The 24,099-nt window shown below is 46.0% G+C and overlaps 2 protein-coding genes and 1 pseudogene across 3 annotated transcripts in view; 2 read left to right on the top strand and 1 right to left on the bottom strand.

Moving 5' to 3' along the window:
- Nucleotides 1–24,099, bottom strand: part of XYLB (xylulokinase) — a 49,035-nt gene that overhangs the window by 5,391 nt on the left and 19,545 nt on the right. For both annotated transcript variants that reach the window (XM_041734159.1, XM_041734160.1), the window contains exons 9-18: nt 22,853–22,971; nt 19,297–19,378; nt 16,246–16,286; nt 15,570–15,685; nt 14,162–14,277; nt 13,202–13,275; nt 11,730–11,826; nt 4,182–4,240; nt 2,988–3,075; nt 470–564 (exon numbers count right to left, since the gene is read on the bottom strand). In XM_041734159.1, coding sequence (XP_041590093.1) covers nt 470–564; nt 2,988–3,075; nt 4,182–4,240; nt 11,730–11,826; nt 13,202–13,275; nt 14,162–14,277; nt 15,570–15,685; nt 16,246–16,286; nt 19,297–19,378; nt 22,853–22,971 — 887 coding nt within the window. The remainder of the gene's footprint in view (nt 1–469; nt 565–2,987; nt 3,076–4,181; nt 4,241–11,729; nt 11,827–13,201; nt 13,276–14,161; nt 14,278–15,569; nt 15,686–16,245; nt 16,287–19,296; nt 19,379–22,852; nt 22,972–24,099) is intronic.
- LOC121479155 lies at nt 14,877–15,021 on the top strand (annotated as a pseudogene).
- LOC121478812 (60S ribosomal protein L10-like) lies at nt 15,049–15,452 on the top strand. The gene has a single exon (XM_041734161.1). It carries the CDS (start codon nt 15,083–15,085, stop codon nt 15,383–15,385), a length of 303 nt encoding a protein of 100 aa, XP_041590095.1. The 5' UTR covers nt 15,049–15,082; the 3' UTR covers nt 15,386–15,452.

Genomic DNA, 24,099 nt, shown 5'->3' with positions numbered 1-24,099 from the left:
TGTTCTCTTGACAATTAAAAACAAAAAAGTTGGATTTCCCCATTAGTTGAACACATCAACTTTAACATTAAGTGACAGAGCAAAACTTATCTTTTGGAAAAAAGAACCTACAACTGAGCTTAAACATCATGGGTTTCAACTGTGCAGATCCACTTATAGGTGGATTTCTTTTGATAGAATAGATGGTAAATGTATTTTGCTTATTATTTTCTTGACATTTTCATTTCTCTAGTTTACTTGATTGTAATAATATAGTATATAACACACAATATATAAAATATGTGTTAACTGACTATGTTATCAGTAAGGCTTCTGGTGAACAACAGGCTATTAATAGTTTCGGGGGAGTCAAAAGTTATATGTACATTTTCATGTCAGCAAAGGGATTGACACCCTGTGTTGTTCAAGAGTTAGCTGTAGTTGGTTTTCACAATACAAAGCCTATGACCAAATTCTGATGGTCTCTCACCTGAGAAGCTCCTGAGGATGGGGTAGCAGCTAATCGGGGATTTGGGGCTAACTTCACAACCTCTGAAAAGGGCAGGTCTGTTCCAGCAGCAAGGCCTAGAAGAGAAAGCTCATTTCACATTAGTGATGTGGCAAATGAAGATGTTAATTAGCATCTTATCTCTAGGGTGATAAAATATTCTAAAACAGGATTATGGTGATGGTTGCACAACTCAGCAAGTTTACTAAAAATCACTGAGTTGTACACTTAAAATTGGGTAACTTTTATGTCATGTAAATTGTGCCTCAGTAAAACTGTGAGAGAGAGAGAGAGAGAGAGAAGAGGAATTTCACATGCAGATCTCTCTCCAGCAGGGCCTAGTTTGTCTTGCTCACTGTGACAGCACCTGTCCCAGCAAGGCAGCTAACCCTTGGCACCTAACAGAAGAGGAAGGTCTGCCTGCCTCTCCCCCCTCACAGAGCCCCGTTCCCTATGGCTCAGTGCACTGAAGCCACCCAGGCTTCTTACAATTCCTCCTACCTCAGAGCCTATTCACCATGTCAAATATTCCTGTCTCCTTCTCTTCACTGACTTATGCTCTTCTTCTCAGATAAGCTTCAGCAAACAATGTCACTTGTCTGGAGGCTCCCTAACCCTCCACCCTCAAGTATCATCTACTGTCCTTGGGGACTTCTTATAATTTCTGGCTGCAGATGTAAGGTCCCTCCCTTGCCAAGCCCACAGCTCTGTGAAGCCAGGGACTGGGTCTTTAGAAGAGCCCTGGTGCCTAGCACACTGCCTGCATACCCGAGGCACTCCATAAATATGAGTGCAGGGCTGGAAAAGAGGGAACGCTGCCATAGGTGGACAGGAAAAGTAAAGAGTTTCTAGGCAATTAAGACTGATGTAGTATCTTGTACTAGTATCTAGTAGCTTGGCAGGGAAGCACAGGGACACCATGAGTGAGGGAGGGCCCAGTGAAGACACAAGGCCCAGTTTCCAACCCAATGCTGGGTTATCTCAGCTCAGAGCTGCATGAGAATTTTTGGGTGGTGGGGTCGCCAGCAGAGAGACCAATCAAAAGATACCAGTCCCTTCTCCACTCATTCAGAGACTGGCTACATGTGAGGTTCATCCTGGATGCAGCTGGGGGAGAATAGACATGAAGTGGCTAATATACCTCAGAGTGAGGACCGGTGTGCTAGGACTTAGCTTGGGGCTCGGTTTTGGAGGGCAGAGTGAGGCAATACCCCACCTAACCTCCGGCAATGAAACAGGCACAGAAAAGGAGAAATAAAAAAGAAACAGAGTGCCACATAGCAGTGGAGTCTGTAAAGGGCAATGCCTTTCCTGCTTTGGCAGGAGTGAGAAGTGGGCCCCGGGTTTTTCGTGGGCAACACTAAGGGCCAGTAGATTATGGAATAGTATTTTCAAGGTGCTGAGGAAAAGCATTTTGAACTTAAGAGTCCTTTGCATGAACAAGTTACCATTATTTTGGAGGGTGAAACAAAGCCCATGCTGGATATCTAAGGCCTCCAAAATTATCACCTACTGAATCCCCTCTTAAAATTATCTAGGTTGTAGAGTCCAACAAAACGATCACGGAAGAGAAAAAGGAGAAAGAAACTGCAAGGAATAGAGAGAGAGAGAGAGAGAGAGAGAGAGATACATAAAGGGAAGTAAAAATAAACGCCAATGTGAGGTCAAGTTTAATTAAAAACACAATCTGGAAATTGTGATCTTGACAAGAATCAAGGACAAGGAGGTGGTACAAACTGGGATAAGGTGGACAGAGTGGAGATGGAGGGCAGTAAAAGAGTAAGAGAACAAGAGAAGGATCTACTCCCTGATTGATTCTCAGGAAATCAGGATAGGAAAATATAAGTTTAAATAGGTGTGTTAAAAAAAAGTTAAGAGTAAATGGATGAAGAATGGAACTGCCAGAGAGAAGAGGGCCCCTGAGATAAGTGGGCACCTGGAGGAGCAGTCTGAGCAAGCAGAGAATGGGACAAATTGACTAACTGGGACCCTTGTGGGCATGGGCTGCTCCCAGAAGAACCTGCCTTGATGCGGGAGATCTGAGTTTCAGTGAGGCCTTCATCAGTGCAATGGGCCGCTGTGGAGCTGTCCAGGGTACTGGACTGTTTGGCCAGGAAGGCTTCAGCTTTGTTCCACTTCCTGCATTGGCTGAAACGATGGCCCTGGACTTCATCCACCTCTCCTGCCCACCAGGTATCCAGACCCATGCTCATGTGCCCTCAAGCATATCCTGCATCCTTTCCCAATGTCCCTGTGCTGGGCTTGGGGCCTCATTCAGTTAGGGAACTACTTTTCTTTCCCCACTTTAAGTACAGAATAAAAGAACAGAAGGTTTGGTGGGTTGGTTCTTGCTTGCTAGGAGGGAGAAAAATGAAACTAAAGCCCAAGTTTTAGATGTCCCTAAAGACTGGGAACATCTCAATCTCCCCTTTCTATCCTCCTCATCCCAGCCAGTGCCCCAACTCTTCTAGAAGTCTCTGTTCCCCATTGCACGACCTACCATGGAAAGCTCGGTATGCGGAGCCCACACAGGCTGAGTTGGCAGTGTCTATGACATACACTGGGGCACCAAACACATCCGCAAGCACCTGGAAAGGGGGGAGGTTCTTACTGTGCTAAGTTGTTCCTCAGAGGGAACACACACATTTGGCACACATTTTCCACACTCTCTTTCCTCACCCGCTTCTGATGCCTTCCATTCCACCTCTACTGTCTTAAAGGAGGTACACTCAGCCATGCCACCCTGATAAGAAGAGTCAGGATGACCTGGGGGGAAGTCTCTGGGAGGGCCACAGCTCTCCAGGAGGTCCCTGCACTATTTAACCATTTTATCAAAGACAAGGAGGAAGACTTAGGAAGTATACTTAGCAAACAGTCAAGGTGGAGATGGTTGGAGGTAGACACTAATGCCAACAAGCTCAAACAAACCCAAACTAAGTTGGCATATCTTATAGGGAGAAGGATAAATATTTCCATTTAGCTCCCCAAAATAAATTACATAATTTGAAAAATGGAGGATCTCTACTGAGATCCTCATGGGAAAGACTTGGGAGTCTTAGTTGACCAGAAATATTACAGTAGATGCCACTGATGCCCATCTGGATTCCATTCCTGGACTGGTGTGCTTCTCTCCTCCAGATGCTATATTGGTGGCCAATGGCTCACTGTTGCCCCTCCTCAAAGGAATTGCTCTTGGCTGAACAGAGGATGCCTCTCAGAGGAGGTTTTTCTCACAAATCTCCAAGTTAGCCACGGCTCCCTTACCCAAAGGGGAACCAAGTCTGTGGTACAGTTCATGGTTCAGATCTTCCCTATGGGATGGAACCACAGCTAAAACCATATTCTTGCTTATCGTTTCCCCCAACTCTACCTGCACCTCTCACTCTTTTTCTCCTGGGAGTACCTTCTCAACAACCCACTTATAGAAGAACTCCCATCTCAGGCTCTTCTTTTAGAGAATCTGACCAAGACAGGTATATTAGAAGTCAATAGTTGATACAGCCTCAAGATACGTGCTCAGACTACAACCCAAAATGTGCATGTCCCAGTAACACAGTGACAGCAACATGATGTGATAGCCTGTCAGTCATCTGCAAGAATGGGAACAGAGGCAGTCCTTACTGGACAGTGTCTGGCTCTTAGAAGGAACAGACATGGAAGAGGCCCTACTGCTTGGCCTACTATCAGCACATACCTGTAAGATGTCTTTGTTGTGAGATGCTCCGCCAGTGGCCAAAATCTTTGTCTTGGGCACTGCAAGGAAAAGAAAAAAATTGATGGCTGTAACTATCTCCCAAGACAAAAAAAGACTTTTTCCAGAGTTCTTCAGCCACAACGGGCTTGTACTGGGCCAATCCCTCTTGCTCATACAGGACTCAAGGAGAGACCCAAAGCTGGTTCTGTCCATGCAGGCTTGTCACAAATAATTTGCTTGTGAGGCTGCTGACCTCTTAATTGTCTTCATTTTTTTAAAAAAATCATTAAATAAAAAAAAAATCATTAAATAAACAAAATCTGTCAACAAACCAGGAATAGAAGGAAATTTACTAAATTAATAAAGGCCATATATCCAAAATTTAGAACAAATTCTTAACAGAAGCATTTAAAAGTATTTTATGACTGGTGTGCCTCCCAGACCTCAAAAAATGGCCTCCAAATGACCCCTACCTCCAGATATTTAACTTTGTGTTGTTCCTTCTCACAATCAATAGGGCTGACTCACATGGCCAGTAGGATACTGTGTCAATAGTGGAGTGTGTGTTCCAAAACCAGGTCATAAAGGACGTTGAGACTTCTATCTTGTTCTGTTGTAGATCACTCTCTTGGATTCCTCACTTTGGGACAGCTAACTGCCATGTCATGATGATACTCAAGCAGTCCTATGGAGACACCTACATGGTGAGGAACCCCAGTGTCCTGCTAACAGCTGTGTGAGCTGGCCACCTGGGAAGCAGATCCTACAGCCTGAGTCAAGCCTTCAGATGACCACAGGCCCAGATGACATACTGACCTCAACCTTAGAAGAGACCTCAGCCAGAACCCCCAAGTTATGTTAATCCCTAATTCTTGATTCACAGAAACCATATAGAATAATAAATGTTCATTGTTGTTTTAAGTTGCTAACTCTTGAGGTAACTTGTTACACAGCAATAGATAATTAATAGTAGGAACAAAACATAGACTCATACTATCCAATATACTGTCACATAGTACTAGTTATACTAGCTGTGCCTATAAAGCAAGAAAAATAAATAAATATATAAGAATTGAAAAAAAAAATAGGGACACCTGGGTGGCTCAGTGGTTGAGCATCTGCCTTTGGCTCAGGGCGTGATCCTGTGATCCTGGGATCCCGGATTGAGTCCCACATCGGGCTCCCTGTAGGGAGCCTGTTTCTCCCTCTGCCTATGTCTCTGCCTCTTGCTCATACAGGACTCTCTCTCTTTGTCTCTCATGAATAAATAAATCTTAAAAAAAAAAAGAAAAAAGAAAAAAGAAAACTACCCTTGTTTACAGACAATAAACTACCTACTTGAAAAATTAAAAATAGGGAAACTAATAAGATTGCCAGGCACAAAAATCAACTTGCAATAAGCAATGGCATTTCTAATAATAATCAATTAGCAAATGTGATAGAAAATAAATTACCATTCACAATGATAACCAGAAATGCAATGTAGATAGGAAATACCTTAGCAATGAATTCAAAAGTCTCTATAAAGAAAAAAAATCAAAACTGTTCTTAAAGTACAAAAAGGAATATCTAAGTAAATTAAAAGATATTCCATGGTCCTGGAAGGGTTTGAGCTAACATTATAAAAGTGTCATTTTTTTAAATTAATTTATAAATTCAACGCAACATAAATAAAAATTCCACTGGATTTTTTTCAAAGAACTGAATCAATTTAGCATAAAATATTTATGGATAAATACTCATAAATGGGTAAGACCACACTGAAAAGAGATAAAATGAGGGGGTGAATTGCTATATTAGATATTAAGACATGTTTTAGGCTGAACTGTATCCCCTTAAAATTCATATGTTGAAGTTCTAACTCCCAGTACCTCAGGATGTGACTGTATTTGGAGATAAAGACAGATATATCTTTAAAGAGGTAGTTAATTGAAATGAGGCCATTAAGTGGGCTCTACTCCAATATGGCTGCTTTCCTTATAAGAAGAGTTTATTAGGACACATAAAGGGAAAACTATGTGAAGACACAGGCATCTACAAGTCAAGGAAAGAGAACTTGGGATAAACTAACTCTGCTGACACGTTGATCTCAGACTTTTAGCCTCCAAGATTGTGAGAACATAATTATCTGTTGTTTAATCCATCTAATCTGTGGTACTTTGTTATGCAACCCTGGCCAACTAATACATACTACAAAGCCATAATAATAGTTTGTTCCAAGAACAGACCGATAAACCAATGGAGGAGAAAAAGGAATGCACAGAGAGACTCACATGTATATAAAAATTTGATAAATGATAAAGAGGGCATTACATATAATGGGAGAAGAAAGAACTGGGTCACCATGTGGAAAAAATATTAAACTGGATCCCAATTTATACCATTCACAAAGATGAACTCCAGAAGGATTAGAGTCTTAAATGTGGAAGTTACACGAACAGTACAAAATGTAAAAAAAACATTTCTGCAGCACTGGAAGATGGGAAAATAAGGTTAACAGACAAATAACAGAAGATGCTTATGACCCAAAAAGCTGATATGGATCTAATATTCAAAGTATATAATAAATTCCTGCAAATCATTAAGAAAAAGATGGGAAATTCAATATGGGGGAAACGGTAAAGGATATAAACAGTCGATTCATGGAGGAAAAAAAGTAAAGTTACAAAGAGCTGTTCAAAGAGCTGTGTTAATGGAAAAAAACACAAATTAAAGTAACACTGAGATACTAGTTTACATTCATCAGATTAGCAAAGGATTAAAAGGTGCTTCATATGTTGGTGGAGATGCCAGAACCCTCATGCGTTGACAGTAGACCAATGATTTCAGAAAAGCAGACTCTCAGCCTCTCTGTCTCTACCCACTCCACTGAGCAGCAGCAGCATCTGGCCTCAAGTTAAAGAGCTCCCTCCAGCCAAAGTGAGCTGCTACCTGGGGAGGGTGCCACGAGGGCTTGATGGGAATCAGAACTTGAGGTAACACTGAGCTGCCAGGGTAGCTGTGGAAAGAGACAGACATGCACCCATTAGAAAAATAAGCTGTATTCATCTTCCAACCTGAATAAAATCCTGCTGATTTTGGCACGTTGGAGAGCCTCTATAGGGAGGACTCCAGCTTTCAAGCTTGTACAATGCTCACCAGTTTCCACTTAAATCTGCCTGTTGTCACCTGTCTACTTCTGCAGCCTAGAGAGGGCAGGTGGGGCAGGGGTGGTGGGTGCTGGGAGAAGGTTCCTTGCACCTGAACAGCAACCTAGGCTTGCTACACTGAGACCCCAGTTCCTCATTCAGTACCACAAACCCACAGCCAAGACAATTGAGAAAAACCAACAGCCCGAAACAGAAGGATCAATGTGGATGACCTTACGAGGAAAAGAACCCATGCAACAAAAGGGCAAATCTGAAAAAAATTCTGATATTTATCCTCTGGTTTATTTGAATGGGCATAGAATCCATAAAAGAAGAATAAATCATTATGAAGAAGAACTGAGACACGAGAAAAAGTTCTAAAAATTAAAAAACTTATGAATACAAACACATTTAGGCAGAAAACCTGAACAGTAGGATAAACCTGACAATATCTAATATAACCTGAAAGATACAATCCAGGAAATTCCCTACAATTTAAAGTGATAAGCAAAGAGACAAAAATAAAGTAATATGACACAGAATCATTTATCCTTTTAGAGTTGTTCAGTCTCCAAATATTTAGGGAGAGCCCAGTTCCCACCTGGAAGTGGTTTAAGAAGTGGGAATGGGTGGTTTAACAAGACATGAAATTCTTCCTCTCAGAGAGCTCATATTCTAGTTGGGGAAGGACAGACAATAAACAGATAGATACATTAAAAATAAAGCATGATAATGACAAGTTCATCTTTTTTAAAGTTTGTTTGAAAAAAACAAATAAATAAAGTTTGTTTGTTTATGTATGTATGTCCTCTCTACACTCAATGTGGGGCACAAACTTACAACCTCAAGATGAAGAGTCACATGCTCTTTTAACTGAGCCAGGCAGTTGCCCCTATAGTGACAGGTTCCATAATGAAATAGAGCAAAGTGTAATTAGGGCCAGAGGGCCAACATCTGGGTTTCTCAACCTTGGCACAGCTGACATTTAGACTGAATAATTATTTGCTGTGGGGAGCTGTTGCACACGCTACAGAATGTGCAGCACTATCCCTGGCCTCTGCTGTTGAGATGCCAGTAGCACTCTCTATTTGTGACACCCAAAATGTCTCCAGATATCGTCAAATATCCTTTAGGAAAGCAAAATCACCTCTGTTGGAAACCACCAGTCTAATATGAGTAATAGTAAAAAGAACAGAGGAAATAAAGGGAAAGAAATCATCAGAGAACTAATGTAATTAATTTTCCCAAGCTAGAAAAAGTCAGATATATTCAGGCGAAAGGTATACGTAGGTGTACCTTATAATCTCTAGGTATGAGGCCTATACCTAGACTTTAGTTGACAAATTTCAAAATGCTAAGAAAGAAAAGATTCTAGGGAGCACCTGGGTGGCTCAGTGGTTGAGCCTCTGCCTTTGGCTCAGTCCTGATCCTGGGGTCCTGGCACTGAGTCCCACATCGGGCTCCCCACAGGGAACCTGCTTCTCCCTCTGCCTATGTCTCTGCCTCTCTCTCTGCATCTCTCATGAATAAATAAATAAATAGTCTTTTAAAAAAAGGAAGAAAGAAAAGATTCTAGAAGATTCTGTAGAGGAAAAAAATACCATTCAGATGGGCTTCTCACTAGCAACACTAAAAGTTGGAAGACAACAGAATGTTATTTTCAAAGTTTTAAAATAATATGATTTTTTACTCAGAATTCCACATACTGTAACAGTGGCATTTAACTGGAAAGGAAATATTAAACTACTTTCATACAGAGACCATCCCTCATACCACATGAAAGAATTAGTCAAGGACATCCTGAAGCCAAGATGAAACCCAAATACAAAACCACTTAGATGTACAATATAATAAACAGTGGTAATCAATGAAAGCTGCCATGTATATAACTTAAATAATTATTGCTGCATACCGTACACTGAACAGTAACATTCGGAACTGGAATACTGGATGTAAAGAAAAGATGGATGAGAGGAAATAGAATGTCTTCCAGTGGAGAATATAATTACTGAAGAGAATGTAAATTCTAAGTGTTGATCAAAAGCAATGTGTTTATATATATGTTGAAAAAAAAATTTTTTTTAAGATTTTGTTTATTTATAGAGACACAGAGAGAGAATGAGAGGCAGAGACACAGGCAGAGGGAGAAGCAGGCTCCATGCAGAGAGCCTGACGCGGGACTCGATCCAGGGTCTCCAGGATCACGCCCCAGGCTGAAGGCGGTGCCAAACCGCTGCGCCACCGGGGCTTCCCGAAAAAAATTTTTTTTAAAGATTTATTTATTTATTTACTTATAGAGACACACACACACACACAGAGAGAGAGAGAGAGAGAGAGAGAGAGAGAGAGAGAGGCAAAGACACAGGCAGAGAGAGAAGCAGGCTCCGTGCAGGAAGCCTGATGTGGGACTCGATCCTGGGTCTCCAGGATCATGCCCTGGGCTGCACGCGGCGCTAAACCGCTGCGCCACCGGTGCTGCCCTATATGTTGAAATTTTAAAAGTAATTACTAGGGACACCTGGGTGGCTCAGTGGTTGTGTGTCTGCCTTTGGCTCAGGTCATGATCCCAAGGTCCTGCATGCAATCAAGTCCCACATTGGGCTTCCTTTAGAGAGCCTGTTTCTCCCTCCCTATGTATTTACCTCTTTCTGTGTGTCTCTCATGAAAAAAAAAAAAATCAAGAAAAGAAAAGAAAAGAAAAGAAAAGAAAAGAAAAGAAAAGAAAAGAAAAGAAAAGAAAAGAAAAGAAAAGAAAAGAAAAGAAAAGAAAAGAAAAAAAGTAATTACTAGAAAAAGAAGTAAAGCCTCAAGACTCAGATGCCAACAATGGAAATGCCTGCGGGGCCAGAAGGGAGCAACCAAGTGGATTAGGCTAGTATATGACAGCACCTGTGCTGATGTGGCACCTGAGTGAGCAGGCCCGACCTAAAGGTATTTCATTAAAGAATTAATGATGCTAGCCAAACATGACAAGTTCTGGAAACAAAAGCCCATACTCAGGTTGTCAGTTTACTACCAATATCTGTTAAATCGAAGAGATGAAGTCAAGAAAAATCGGCCAAGGACTCATACATGATTGTTCATGGCAGCACAGTTCCTAATACTGAACTGGAAAGAGCAAATGAACATCACAGAACAATGGATGAATCGATCATGGTATAATCACGTGATGCGCTACCCCAATGGTGCAAGAGCTGACAACTGGTAGCTACACTAATTCACATGGATGGATTCATGAACAGAACGTTGAGTTATAGAAGCAGGTCACCTAAGAACACACACACAGCAGCTGGGAGAAGGATGCCTCATGTCTGGACAGCCGTTTTTTGGTTCCAAGCATGATCATTTATGTAATCTTATTTGGAACCCAGCAGAGCTGGCAAGACAGGTTTGCTATTGCCTTTAAGCTTGCTAAGAGGATAAGTAATTTTATGCGTTTCTGCATAAAACTGCTTTAAAGCCTGGGAAGGGTGGCATAATCCCATCACCCCTCCAGGGCCCAGGAGGACTTCCTTGCTCTTCCTGCCTCTTTCGGCACACCGTTGGAGCCAGCCCCCTAACAAAGTGTCCCCTCCTCCTGGTCGGAGGACCCTTCATGCCAGGCACAGGGCGCCGACCTCAGCACCATCCCTGCCCTGCTCACTGATTTCACTTTTCAGGGGATTCTGAAATCTTTGGAGACTTTTGGGGAATCTCTTTTTACATTCTGAGTGATGGAATGGAGAAAAATGGAAGAAGCTTAAGAGGTTTTCTACCCTCTCTAGTGATAATAGCTGCTGCCCAGAAGGACAAATACCTCTTAGAGACCAGGACTCCACCCTCCAGCAGAGGCCCCCAACCCCAGACCATTCCTGTGCCATCAGGAAGGGGAACTCACTGCCCATTCCATAGCTCAAGTTCTTAGAAAATCCCTTTCCTCTGTGAGTGCCCCTCTCCCCCAACTTGCCCGGCTCTGCCTTCCCTCTCCAAACCTCTAGTTTTGTCAGTAGTTCCACATCCCACTCTTCCACATCCAAGCTGAAATGCCCAGAATGTGCCCCACAGGCAGATGGTCCCAGCCTAGACCTTGCCCACTCGCACTGCCCACATTCTCCAGGTCTAGAGCTTGGGATGTTTCATCTGCAGGTTGGTGGTCCAAGCTACAGAAAGGTCTCTAAGGGCTACAGCTACTCACCAGGAGGTCAGACAACTGGGGACAGAGCAGAGAAGCAGGAACAATCTTCCTCCTACTCCCCAAGGACCTATTGACTCACGTTCTCCCCAGCCACCAGAGGCCAGACTCCATCTCCGTCCTGCCCCCATAATGAAGCCTCAACAGACACTGGTGTGTGAAGCCTGACCTGAAGGTTGGGAAGGTCTCAAGTACCTCAGGGCAGGAGGGTCCTGGCCCCAGAACACAGCCCACCAGCAGCTCACTTACTGACTCGGTAGCCCAAGCCCTCGGCATGAATCCTCTTGGCCATGAACTGCCCTTCGATCAGTGCCCGGATCTCCACATCCCCAGGGAATGCTGAGACCTGTCCCCAAGAGAAAGTAGGTATAGAGTGAAAACCCCCTGTGGTCCCTTCATCACGTGGGCGTGTGTGTGTGTGTGTGTGGGTGTGTGTGTTTGTCTGTTTACACACCAGCCCAGACCTGGCATGTCACAGGCCTCCAGGGCAGCACACACATAGCTGGCCTCTTATCGACTACGCACCTGTCACACACGCTCACACAAACACATCACACATACGTGCTCCCAGCCTCACTCATGCTCACTTTGGGGAAGCAGAACATCAGGGAGCTCAGTCTCAGGCTGCCAAGGGTTCAGCTCTGCGCCTTTAGCTCCACGGCCTTGGATAAGTTACATAAAACTTGCTGGACCTCATTTTCTTTCTTAATAAAATGGAGGTTAATAGTGGTACCTGTGTTTCAGGGTGGTTATAATGATCAAATTAGACAACAGTGCCTGGTCTAGGTGTTTGATACTGAGAACCCAACTGACTCTGAGAATCCACAGCTGTGGGGTGTCCCTCAGGCTAATGCTGACAAGGCCTCAGCCCGAGCATTGCCCTGCCTTAGCCCCTGAGACCTGTGACAGACCCTAGGTCTCCCTGACAGACCATGATGGGTTTAAGAAAAAAGGAACAAGCGTATCTTCTCTGTATGAACAACAGAAACCAAAGAGACCCTTCATCAGAAGACTGAGATGGGCCCTAACCCCTATACTTTGTGTAACATTTTCCACCTACAACCCAGTATGTAATGACTTCATCAACCACAAATCTGATATCAACTCTAACGGCAACAGTTAGTAGACCGTGAGTTACTGAATCCCACGTAGGAAAGGCCACACGGTGTAGCCTCCTGTAAAACAGGAGCCTCAGTGCCAGAGATGGCTGGGTTTGGAAGCTTCCTCCACCACTCAGGCCCTGGTGACTGGGGCACATGATTTAGCATCTCTGGACTTCAGGATACCAGGATACTCTGAGAAGTAAATGAGAGACACAGGAAACCCCCAGCACAGTGCTTCGAGCTAACAGCAGTCAATCAATTTTTAGTGTCTCCCATCCTAGAGGCTTTTAATCAGGAAGAAATTCCTGATCTGGAGACAGTGTGCGTCCTTAGAGCACACTTACCCTGTCAAGGCAACAAGCTCTGAGACTCTCAGTGGCAATCAGGGGACACTGCCCTAGGTGTTCTGGACTCCTCTTTGTGAGAGAGAATGGCGTCTGCTTTAGATCCTGCAGATTCCCCAGCACTGAAATGCACTCTGGCATGCCAAAATGTTTGCTCTAGCAATTGCGGAGTAAATGAACAAAGTCCCTAGACTAGCAGAACTTGAGAAGCGACTGTTCAATTTAATACCCCAACACGGAGCCAATTTCTCTCCAGTAACACCCCCACACGTACCTTGAGGTTTTCTGCACTAAATCGGTGGCGCCCAATAATTTCAGGGGTGATCTCCATTATGTCAAAATAAAAACCTGAAACGAGACCAGGAAGGGGGCACCTGGGTGGCTCAGTTGGTTGAGCATCTGACTGTTGAGTTCGGCTCAGATCACGATCTCAGGGTTGTGAGATCGAGCTCCACATCGGGCTCTATGCTGGGTATGGAGTCTGCTTAGAATTCTCTCTCTCCCTCAGCCCCTCCCCCTGCTCATGCTCTCTCTCTAATAAATAAATAAAATAAATTAAAAAAAATAAAAGATTAAAAAAAAAAAAAGACCAGGAAGAGATTTACTGTTAGTAATCAAAGATAAAAGATAAGCTTCTTGAAGACTTAGGTAAGAATAGGGTGAAATGACCCGACATCTCTGTCCCCCAGAAGACAGGAGAATACCCCTCCATCTCTGCTCTGCAGCAGGAAGGCTGGGAACTGGAAGGGCCTGGCTAGATGCTCAGAGACAGTTTTGCCCACTCTTACCAGACAGCCGAGGCCAGAGCCGGCCGCCCAGCCGCGCTGGAGATACCGGCACAGGTTTGATGGAGGATGGCACACCCCCTCCCTGCTAAGATGGCTTGGCCCAATGCTGGGTACTTTTCCTAATGAAAGCCTGCATCTGGGGCAGAAAGCTACATAGAGAGGCACGCCAGGGCAGAGCTGGAGCTGTGGCTGCCATCTCTGATGCTGTCACCAGGGGTTCTGAGGGGGACAGAAATGCAGCTCTGGCCTGACTTTCCACTCGAAGCATGAACAGATCATAGGGTCTCACACTAGTTTGGAAGGCCCACAGAGCAGGATAGACAGATAGGGCTTCCCTTGGCTTGTGCCATGGCCCTCCTCTATGCTTTCCCCCGGGGCCCCAGGCCCTGTCCCCACTGCCAGCAGCTGCTGCACTTCACAGGTCTGGGCATCACCGCACAGCCTACCCAGATTCCCACCGTTCCCCATCTCCGTGGACCGCAGTGCCTCAGAGAAATCACTCCAGGAACAGGAAGCCGACTCATCACGGATCTTCTCTCTCATGAGGGAGCCATTTTTAAAGCTGCAGAAGAACACACAATCCTGAGGGGGGACCCAGTGTTTGTTCAATGGACCCATGTTTTAGTGAATAATCCCAGGTAGAAGGGCTGCCGGGCAGACCCCCAGTGAATGGCAGAGATCTGAGGTTCTCCCTCTGGGATCGGGCCCAGCAAACATCCCTGGGAATCACTGGGAAATGCACTTGTCCCAGGTTCTGTTTACAGAGGTTGCCACAAAGGCACCTCAGGGAGACATGGGCGGGGTGGGGGGGAGCTATGGTTTCTACACATTATACCACCCGGAAAATGGAACTAGACCTACATATTCTCCAATGGTTCCTGGGACCTAGAGGGTTAGAAACTCCTGAGTAGACTCTAGTGGGTTTTCAAAGCTCTGTGATCAGAGTACAAAGCACACCTCTTCCATGATGACTGTCAGGGGCAGGATGTCCTTCCTACTATTTGTTGAAGGTCTACCACATGCTAGGCATCTCATAACACTATAAAGCAAACCTTTCATTCTTCCCATTTTATGTGCAAAGCACAGCTCAGAAATGCCAGGGGGTCTGCCCCAGGTGACACAGGATATAGGTGTTGAGGATGGCATTGGAACCTGGATTTGGGGAGGCCTCTAGATCCTGGGTTCTTCCCCACCAAGTTCTGCTGTCAGAAAAACCCAATCACCATGGCTGCAAACAGTAGCCTCCTTGGTAGTGTATGCAGCCTGTTGATTGTATGGGTTGCCCTAAGGGACCTTGGAGACAGCCTTTTGTGGTCTGACTTTGAGGTCTGACATCATGCTATCTCCAATCTAGGCTGCAGACAGGTATGCGAGGTGCCTTTGGGAAGCCCCAGGGCACAGTAGCCAGGGTCCACATTGGCCAAGTCATCATGTCCATCCGTACCAAGCTGCAGAACAAGGAGCATGTGATTGAGGCCCTACGCAGGGCCAAGTTCAAGTTCCCTGGCCGCCAGAAGATCCACATCTCCAAGAAGTGGGGCTTTACTAAGTTTAATGCGGACGAATTTGAAGATATGGTGGCCGAAAAGCGGCTCATCCCAGATGGCTGTGGGGTCAAATACATCCCTAATCGTGGCCCCTTGGACAAATGGAGGGCTCTCCACTCATGAGAACCTTGCACCACCCGAACCCTATTCATGCCCACCAATAAATCCTGCTTCCTGTCAAAAAAAAAAAGAAAAACCCAATCAGTCCTGGGGTCTCAGCTGCCATAAGAACCTGCTGAGCAGAACAACTTGAGGGCTCCAGACTGAGTCAGAGCTGCCTATACTCCCTCCTGCCCACCAAGCCTACCACAGGAGCGCCATGTAGTGCTGGGGATCAACCGGATTGCAAAAGATGTGCCCTTCCAGTGCAGGCATGGGCTCCTGGAGCCAGAGAAATAGGGTGTCGCTGGTGCCCAGGCTGACCTGGGAAGAAATGGGCAGAGATGAGGCATGTCTCTGCCTAGGTCCACCGGCCCTGACCCCCATCATTTCACTCCTCATGCTGCAGACCTCAGATTAAATGCCACTTCCTCAGAAAAACCTCCTCTGACCCTCCCACACCATATGGGTCCAAAGTTAGCAACCAGATTTAGGCTCTCATGGAAACTGTGGGCCAATTTTCTAGAACCTAACCACAACTGCATCTAAAGTTTGGGTGACAATTGGTTTCCAAGTGACTTTCCCACTACACCCAGAAGGGCACAAGTTATGTGTTCTTTATTCATCCAGGGAGGTCACAGTCCTCTGGCCCAATGTCTGACCCTCTACCACTGTACCCACCAAGACTGGCCACTGTCAAGGGGACCTGCCTGCCCAGCAAAGGCCATGACCTTCTAAGAAAGAAGATATGAGCAGGCCCTGGGGCCTGGGTCTTCCTATCCCCTCCCCTCAGCTGCCTTTTGGACCCTCTAATAGCAGCAAAGATGCTGTCCCTCATGGCAGAAAGTTCTGGCTTTGCCTGTGTATATGAGAAGTCACCTTACCGCAATGTCACCTTCCTCCAGCCTCATGCCTGCCAGTGATGCTGAGAATGGAAGGGGAGCCTCTGGTTAGCTGGAGGTCAGAGAGAGCCACAAAGCAAACCACAGTCACCCCCAGGGGGGAGCCAGCCCCCACCTCCCACAACAATCCACATGCTAGGGTAGAAGCAGGAGCAGGGTGACCTGAGGGCTCAGGATGGCCCAAGGGAAGCTCTCAGGGGTCAAAGGGGATAGTCCCTGGGGTCAGGGCCTCTAATCTAAGCTCACTAAATGTCAAGTGATTGAGTAAAAGGAGAAACGTGGGAGGGATGGGTGTCCTCCATTGCTGCTGCCATGGGGGGGGGGGAAGCAGAGCCTTGGATCCAGGAGCCCCACCTCTGAGAACTTGTCCTGTGGGGATAAGGGACAAGATAGGATGTGCAGGTTGACATGATCTGTGCTGCACAGGAAACTCCAGCAACTGCTACCGTAAGGGATGGGAAATAAAGGTAGGACAACAGGAGGGCCTTGGACAACCATTAGAATGATCCTGCACAAAAACATTGCCTGGGTTAGTTAAAATAACACGTTTGCTCATGAGCACAGAAAGGAAGGCAGAAGGACAACTATCAAAATTTTAGCTGTGGTTATCTCTGGGTTAAGACATAATGGATGATTTTTACATCCTTCCTTTGGTCATTCAGATCCTTTTTTTCTGCAGTGAAGAGGTATCCCTTTGTGAGTTAAGAAAAAGAACGTTGAGCCTTGGTTAGTCTGTTTGCTTGTTATTGTGGTTATTTTAATGAAGGAGCAACTAATGCATTATTTAAAACAGCAGCAAACTAAAGGTCAGACTTAGGGAGGGACCAATTGATGGCTACCTGCCTGGTTATCTCCACCATTCAGCCTGAAACCGAGGTCCAAGAGAAAGGATTGGAAAGCTGCTTCTCTGTCATTCCTGCTCAAACATGCCCAGAAGCTCACTTCAGTGGTTTAAAAGGCCCATTCTTCCCCCTGACATTCTTCTAGTTGATAGAGGAGGTACAAGGATATGCCTAATGAGACTCAAAGAAGTTATTCTCATTCTGAAAGGAAAGGAGATGTAGGCCACAAAAGGGCAGAACTTCCCTAAATTGGTGGTCATATACCAACTCTTCTTTTCTGAGGGAAGCTAGGCCTCCCAACTTTTAGGGTGAATGGGAACTGGGACCTGAGTGTCCCCTGGGAGCCTCTTGTCATACACCACAGGCTGGAGTTGCCCCTCAACCCAAGGGACAGAGCATGGAGCTTCCACTTTGCCACTGTGGAAATTGGGCCATTGTCCCCCAGCCTCTGCCTCTCCTTCACCTTTGGACCAGGAACACTGGGATCCCTTCTCCAAACCTTCCTCTGTTGGGTTCTGTACTTTGTGTGTGATAGTCTACAAAACCGCTCAGGGATGGGAGGGGCCTTTGTCTGGCTCCTGTGGTTACCTCCAGATGCCAGAGCCAAGGCTGTCCCTGGAGGGAAAGTCCTGGCCAGGACACCAAGGTGGCCACAAGTGTGGTGGACATGTGCTAGCTGTGCCCTCAGCTCCAGAGCAGATAGGCTGGAAGCAGACTGAGGAACACCATGAGCATTATTAGTGGTGTTGCCTGTAATAACAGTAGCAACTTCAGTTGATAGAGGAGGTACAAGGATTTGTATCAGGTTTTTCCCTGATCCCCAAAATACATGCAGGCACTGCAGAAAATATGGATTATAATAATAGTACTAATAATGTAACTGTCGTTATTAAGAATGAATCTTAACAAGGACCATTTGCTCTATTTCAAGGCATAAACTCCACTCCTAGAGGTATGTGTATCTCTATTTATTTTGATGCCCACGTCCTGCTAGTGGGTGTTGAAATTGGGAAGAGGGTTGAAGGCAGAAAACAACTGAAAAGAAATGTGTTTAAAAGGAGAGCAAAGGGATCCCTGGGTGGCGCAGCGGTTTAGCGCCTGCCTTTGGCCCAGGGCGCGATCCTGGAGACCCGGGATCGAATCCCACGTCGTGCTCCCGGTGCATGGAGCCTGTTTCTCCCTCTGCCTATGTCTGTGCCTCTCTCTCTCTCTCTCTCTGTGTGACTATCATAAATAAATAAAAATTAAAAAAAAAAGAATTATTTAAAAAAAATAAATAAAAATAAAAGGAGAGCAAAATACAATGCAGAGCCACGCTCTCTCATCATGGAGAGAAGCAGGAGAGGCTCTAAGAAGGAAGTCAGCCTTCCTTAGGACAGCAGATGTTTGCCCCACCTGCTCAACAGCCCCTGTCCTCTGCCACGTACCTAACACCCACTTCCTTAGAGCAGGAGCTTAGGATGGTGATTTGGGGTGGAGCTGCCAGAAAAAATGGAGGACACTCAGTTAAATTGAATTTGAGAGAAACATCCTTCGGGGCATCCCAAATATGCCCAGTATAAAAAAAATCATTTGTTATTACGTAGAATTCAAATATTGCATGGGATGCACTTATACTAATTATTCACAGTTCCTCTGAAATTCAAGTCGCACTGGGTATCCTGTACCTGTGTTTGCCTGGCAACCCTAATTTCGTGGCTCGTTAGGAATGGGCTGCTGGGGTGGGGCTGAAAGGCCGCAGTCTGGCGGTACAGTTCGGCTACCTGGCCTTTCTTCAGAGACCTGATGACCCCTCCAGGAGCAGCTAGGAGAGGGACAATGTATTTGCATGAGGAATAATTCATACCTACATATCAAATGAAGAGGAGGAGACCCATCAGGGAGGAAGGGCTGGAGGAAGTGAGGCGTTTAGTTTGGAACAGAAAAGGTAGTTAGGGAGGGGTGGGCATGACTGCCTTCCTTAATCGCTGATCATTGCCACTTGTGGGGCAACCCTCAGCAGCTCCAGAGAGGAGAGAGTCAGAGCCAAGGTTGGGCATGTACAAGGACTCAGATTTCAGGTCAGCAGTGTGGCAGGCGGCCAGAGAGGAAGGGCCACAGAAGGATTTCCAGAGGCTGGACTAGTCTTCTCAAATGTCCAGCATGGACCAAGTCAGGCTACTTGGAGAGTGAAATCCTCCAAAATACTCACCAGGGTTGTCCCCAGTGAAGGCCACCACTTTGCATCCTGGAGGAAATCCATAGCGCTGGACATAGTAGGAAGAAATGGCCCCCTGAGGAGGAAAAGCAAACATGCCTCATTGAGGCAAATCCAACCTGCTCAGCACAGCCCTCCAGACTTCAGGTCACAATAACGCTATGTGCTCCAGATCACTGGGCATGCACTCACATCAATCCCTGTCGCAAACCAAAGATGTCCCTACCGTTCACAAAAAGCTGGAGGAGCCCAGCACCGACCTAGAACCAAAAGTATTAGGTCATCCCACTGCCTTGAACACCACTGGATTTTGAGAGGCAGGTAGAACAAACCAATCGCCAACTTGTACTAGTTTTGTAAGCTCCCAATTCTGAAATAGCATTAATGGTAAATAAATAACCAGGGGGCACAGTAAGCAAATTCACGGAAGAAGATAATGCCTCACACCCTCACTCTATCAGCCCAGCAATCTGATTAAGAATAACCAAACACGTGAGTGCACGGGTCAACTTCTTAAAGAAAATAAACCAAAAACAGCAGTGTGGAGGAGGGAACGCCTCTGGGGAGCATGGCCCTCAGAGCTCCTCTAAAGGCAGCTTTTCCCTCTCCCTCTGCCTGCTGCTCCTCCCTCTCCCTCTGCCTGCTGCTCCTCCGGCTTGGGCGTTATCTCTCTCTCTGTGTCAAATAAATAAATGAAATCTAAAAAATAAAAAAAGAAAAGAAAAACACTTTTTTCCCTTTTCCTGACTTTATCTCAGTTCCCAAAGTTTAAAACAAATGGTGCCTTGTCCTGGTATCTGGAAAGAAAATTTTGCTCCATCCGGAAAAATTTTGGATTTGCATCAGAATAAGCCATCTCCTAGGAGAGAAATGTCTTAGCCCTGGTTGCCTCAGAAAACAGGCTGAGTCAGGGTTCACATGCAGGTGGCTTATTTGGGGAAGTGATCCCAGGAAATGAGACAGGAATGGAGCCCAACCAAAGTACATGTTGGTCAAGCTGGTCATCACTGTGGGCAATGTCTGAAGAGCGGTGTGTGAAGGATCTGAGGGCTGTCCTCCCGGGAACCCGACAGGGAGCACAGGCCCCCACTGGTGAAGGCTGCCCCATGGGGTGTTAACTCCCTGGACCTCCAGGTTTGCAGAGCACCAACGTGGAGTGATAGAGGCCCAGGCAGAAAGTGAGATATAGTTCGGGCTGGGTACTGCGTGGTGATAAAGCCGCTGCTGGCAGGGATCCTTGGGTGGCTCAGCGGTTTAACGCCTGCCTTTGGCCCAGGGTGCGATCCTGGAGACCAGGGATCGAGTCCCACGTTGGGCTCCCGGCATGGAGCCTGCTTCTCCCTCTGCCTGTATCTCTGCCAATCTCTCTCTCTCTCTATCATGAATAAATAAATAAATAAATCTTAAAAAAAAAAAAAAAAGCCGCTGCTGGCAAGACAGATGGGTGAGAAGGCTGCGAGGCAGGGCTGGAGAAGTATCCCATCCCATACATCCCAAGTATTTTCCTGCAGAAACCAAGAAAGCTATCTGGGCACTACCCGCATTAGAAGGGATGATGGGAGGGATGCCTGGTGGCTCAGGGGCTGAGCATCTGCCTTCGGCTCAGGGCGTGACCCCGGGATCCTGGGATCGAGACCTACATTGGGCTCCCTGCATGAAGCCTGCTTCTCCTCTGCCTGTGTCTCTGCCTCTCTCTGTGTCTCTCGTGGATAAACAAAATCTTTTTTTTTTTTTTAAGATTTTATTTATTTATTCATGAGAGACACAGAGAGAGAGGCAGAGACACAGGCAGAGGGAGAAGCAGGCTCCATGCAGGGAGCCTGATGCAGGACTCAATCCTGGGTCTCCAGGATCAGGCCCTGGGCTGAAGGTGGCACTAAACCGCCGAGCCACTTGGACTGCCCAAATAAAATATTTTTTAAAAAAGAAGGGATGATGGGAAACATGGATTCTGCTTGTTCTCCCCCATCATGTGGGTACATCTGTTACAAAGGAAAATACACTTTTCAGAATCAGTTCTTTTCCATTCCTTAGGCTGCTAGACTGTGCATGGGCTCCCTCTGGGAGGGATGTGTTCCTGGCACAGGGCCAACAAAGCCTGCTGCCACAGACCAAACACTGCTCTCCATCTCACACAAAACCAAAAGCCACACATAGAGTACCAATCCCAGAGGCTTGGCCATTTCCTGTTTGCCCTTCCTTACTCTTTCCATTGGCCTTCAGCGGGCCTGGGCCCTGAACTGTCCCCTTCCAGGGCAGAGGATGCCCCTCCCTAAGCTCTGTGCATCGGTGTCCATCTCAGGAAAGTGCTTTTGTGGCTGGAACTCAGAATGGGTAGCACGAGAGGTAGCCTGGTCCTTCTCATGACCCACCCTCCTTCAACCTCTCCCAGCCACAGGGACCTTCTCCTTCCTACCAACATTCAGAACCACCCAGAATTCTCATGGCAGGTGCTCCTACAAAAGGGTTCTGGAGGGGCCCTCTACTCCATCCTCCCCATGGAACAGCCAAAAATATAGTTAACTAGGGGATACCACGGTGTTCACAACCAGTGTCCACTCTGAATGGGCGTGCCATGATAATGGTTAAATGTTCTCAATCACAGTATTTTGTCTTTTTGCTATGTATTTTGGATACTAACTCCTTGTCAGATATATGGTTTTTAAATATTTTCTCCCATTCTACAGGTTGCCTTTTTGTTTTATGTGCAGGAGCTTTTAAGTTTGCTGTAGTTCTGCTTGTTGATTTTTGCTTTTCTTGCCTTTACTTGGGGTGTCAAATCCAAAAAATCGTCACCAACACCTGCTTTCTTGTAGAAGCTTTATGGTTTCAGGTCTTATACTCAAGTCTTTAAACCAATTTTACTTAATCTTTGTGTATGGTATAAGGTAGGGGTCGAGCTTCATTCTTTTGCATGGGGCTGCCCTAAATGTTTTTAATAGGCCAGGCACTATCTTAAACACTTTTTAAAAAAATTTTAAAGGATTTTATTTTTAAGTAATCTCTACACCCTACATGGGAGTCAAACTCACAACCCCCAGATCAAGAAAGCATGCTCTACTGACTGAGCCAGCCAGTTGCCCCTATCTTAAGCACTTTAAATGCATCAACTTGTTTATTCTAAACAACATCGGCCTAAAGACATAGAAAGTATCATTGTTCCCACTGTTTTAGGAACAATGAAAATGATGAGGAAACTGAGGCATAGATTAAAGTCACAGAGCCAGGGGGCACCTGGGTGGTTCAGTCAGTTGAGCATCTGCTTTTGGCTCAGGTCATGATTGCAGGTTTCTGGGATGGAGCCCTACATCAGGCTCCATGCTCAGTGGAAAGTCTGCTCCTCCCTTTCCCTCACCTGAGTACCTGCAAAATGCAAGGCACTGATCCAGACATTTGACTTCCATCAGATACTTCTCTTATACTAGACTGAAAATTGTGTCTGCCTGTGTGTAAAGAAATGAATAACTGTGACTCTGTGTATGTGTGTCTATGTTCCATTTTGCTTCCCACAGAAGCTACCAGCTTTTAAATGAGCTGGAGGGAGACCTACCACAACAGAGCATGATGGTACCGGTGAGCCAAGCTTCTCCTCTAAATGAGGCGCACAGGCACTAAGGCAAGCCTGCGACCAGACTTTGTCCTGGATCTGCAACAAATTCATTCCAGAACCTAAGGAATGAAAGAAACATGAAACAGGAACAGCTTTTGAAAGGACCTGTTGTGGGGCGCCTGGGTGGCTCACTCGGTTAAGCATCTGCCTTTAGCTCAGGTCGCGATCCTAAGGTCCTGGTATCGAGCCCCATATTGGGCTCCCTGCTCAGTGGGGTGTCTGTTTCTCCCTCTTCTGCTCTCCCTGCTTGTGCTCTCTGTGTGTCAAATACATAAAATCGTTAAAAAAAAAAAAAAAAAAAAAGGACCTGTTGTGAAAATGTACAAATCTGGCAGAAAGCCAATCGTTCTTTTGCAGCAAACTTGTACCTGGAGCTCTTTCACAATGGAACATATAGTGTGCCTGGGTCATTATGGAACCAGAGAACCAGAGGTCAGCAGGACCCTTACAAACACATGGCCCCACCATGTCCTCCAAACATTCCTCACAGGCTCAAGTTGGAAATAGCCTGGAAATCTGCAGTCTTGAGACCTGACAACATACCGACTAGGAACTGTTCCTTGTATTCCCTGGGGCACAGGGTCTGCTCAGAGGTAGCCCCGTGCTGATGTGGGGTCAGCCCTCAGGATTCCCCGATCACATCTAACTTTTCGAGGAGATCACGGAGATCAGGTCGGTAACTCTGTGTGAAGATAATCTGCATCTCCCAAGGCTTTCCTGAGGATGGCAAAGGGGAGAGAAGCCACAGCACACAAGGAGAGCTCTCCTCTTCCTCCTCCACCAGGCCTAGTTAGAGGCAGACAGCTGTTGGCTGGGACGCTATGCAGTCAGGCACCCAAGTGAGGAGGTAGACCACTGGTAAATTAGGGGGTGACTTCTCAGGTGAAGGAGGAGAGCCCAGTGGAGGGCCCAGCTGAGTCTGTAGAACATGAACTTTGGATGGCCTATGGGAGCAGAGACATGACTCTTCCCAGCAGCACTTAACAGTCCCAGGGTGGGTGTGGTGAATAGGGTTCTGCTGGCCCAACTCCTATGGTGCTACCTGTGGGAAACCTTTACTTCTCCAGATTGTGATTGAACCTTGGGGACCACCACTTAGTCACCTTACTTTCTCTCCCTGTATGCTAGAATAATATGTGGTGCAAGGTAGCACTCAAATAATTCCGGATGGGGTCCCAGGAGGCTCT

Source organism: Vulpes lagopus, chromosome 19 (genome assembly GCF_018345385.1).
Source record: "Vulpes lagopus strain Blue_001 chromosome 19, ASM1834538v1, whole genome shotgun sequence".
Classification (NCBI taxonomy): domain Eukaryota; kingdom Metazoa; phylum Chordata; class Mammalia; order Carnivora; family Canidae; genus Vulpes; species Vulpes lagopus.
The sequence above is the reverse complement of the archived record's forward strand: the minus strand, read 5'-3'. Positions and strand labels throughout refer to the sequence as shown.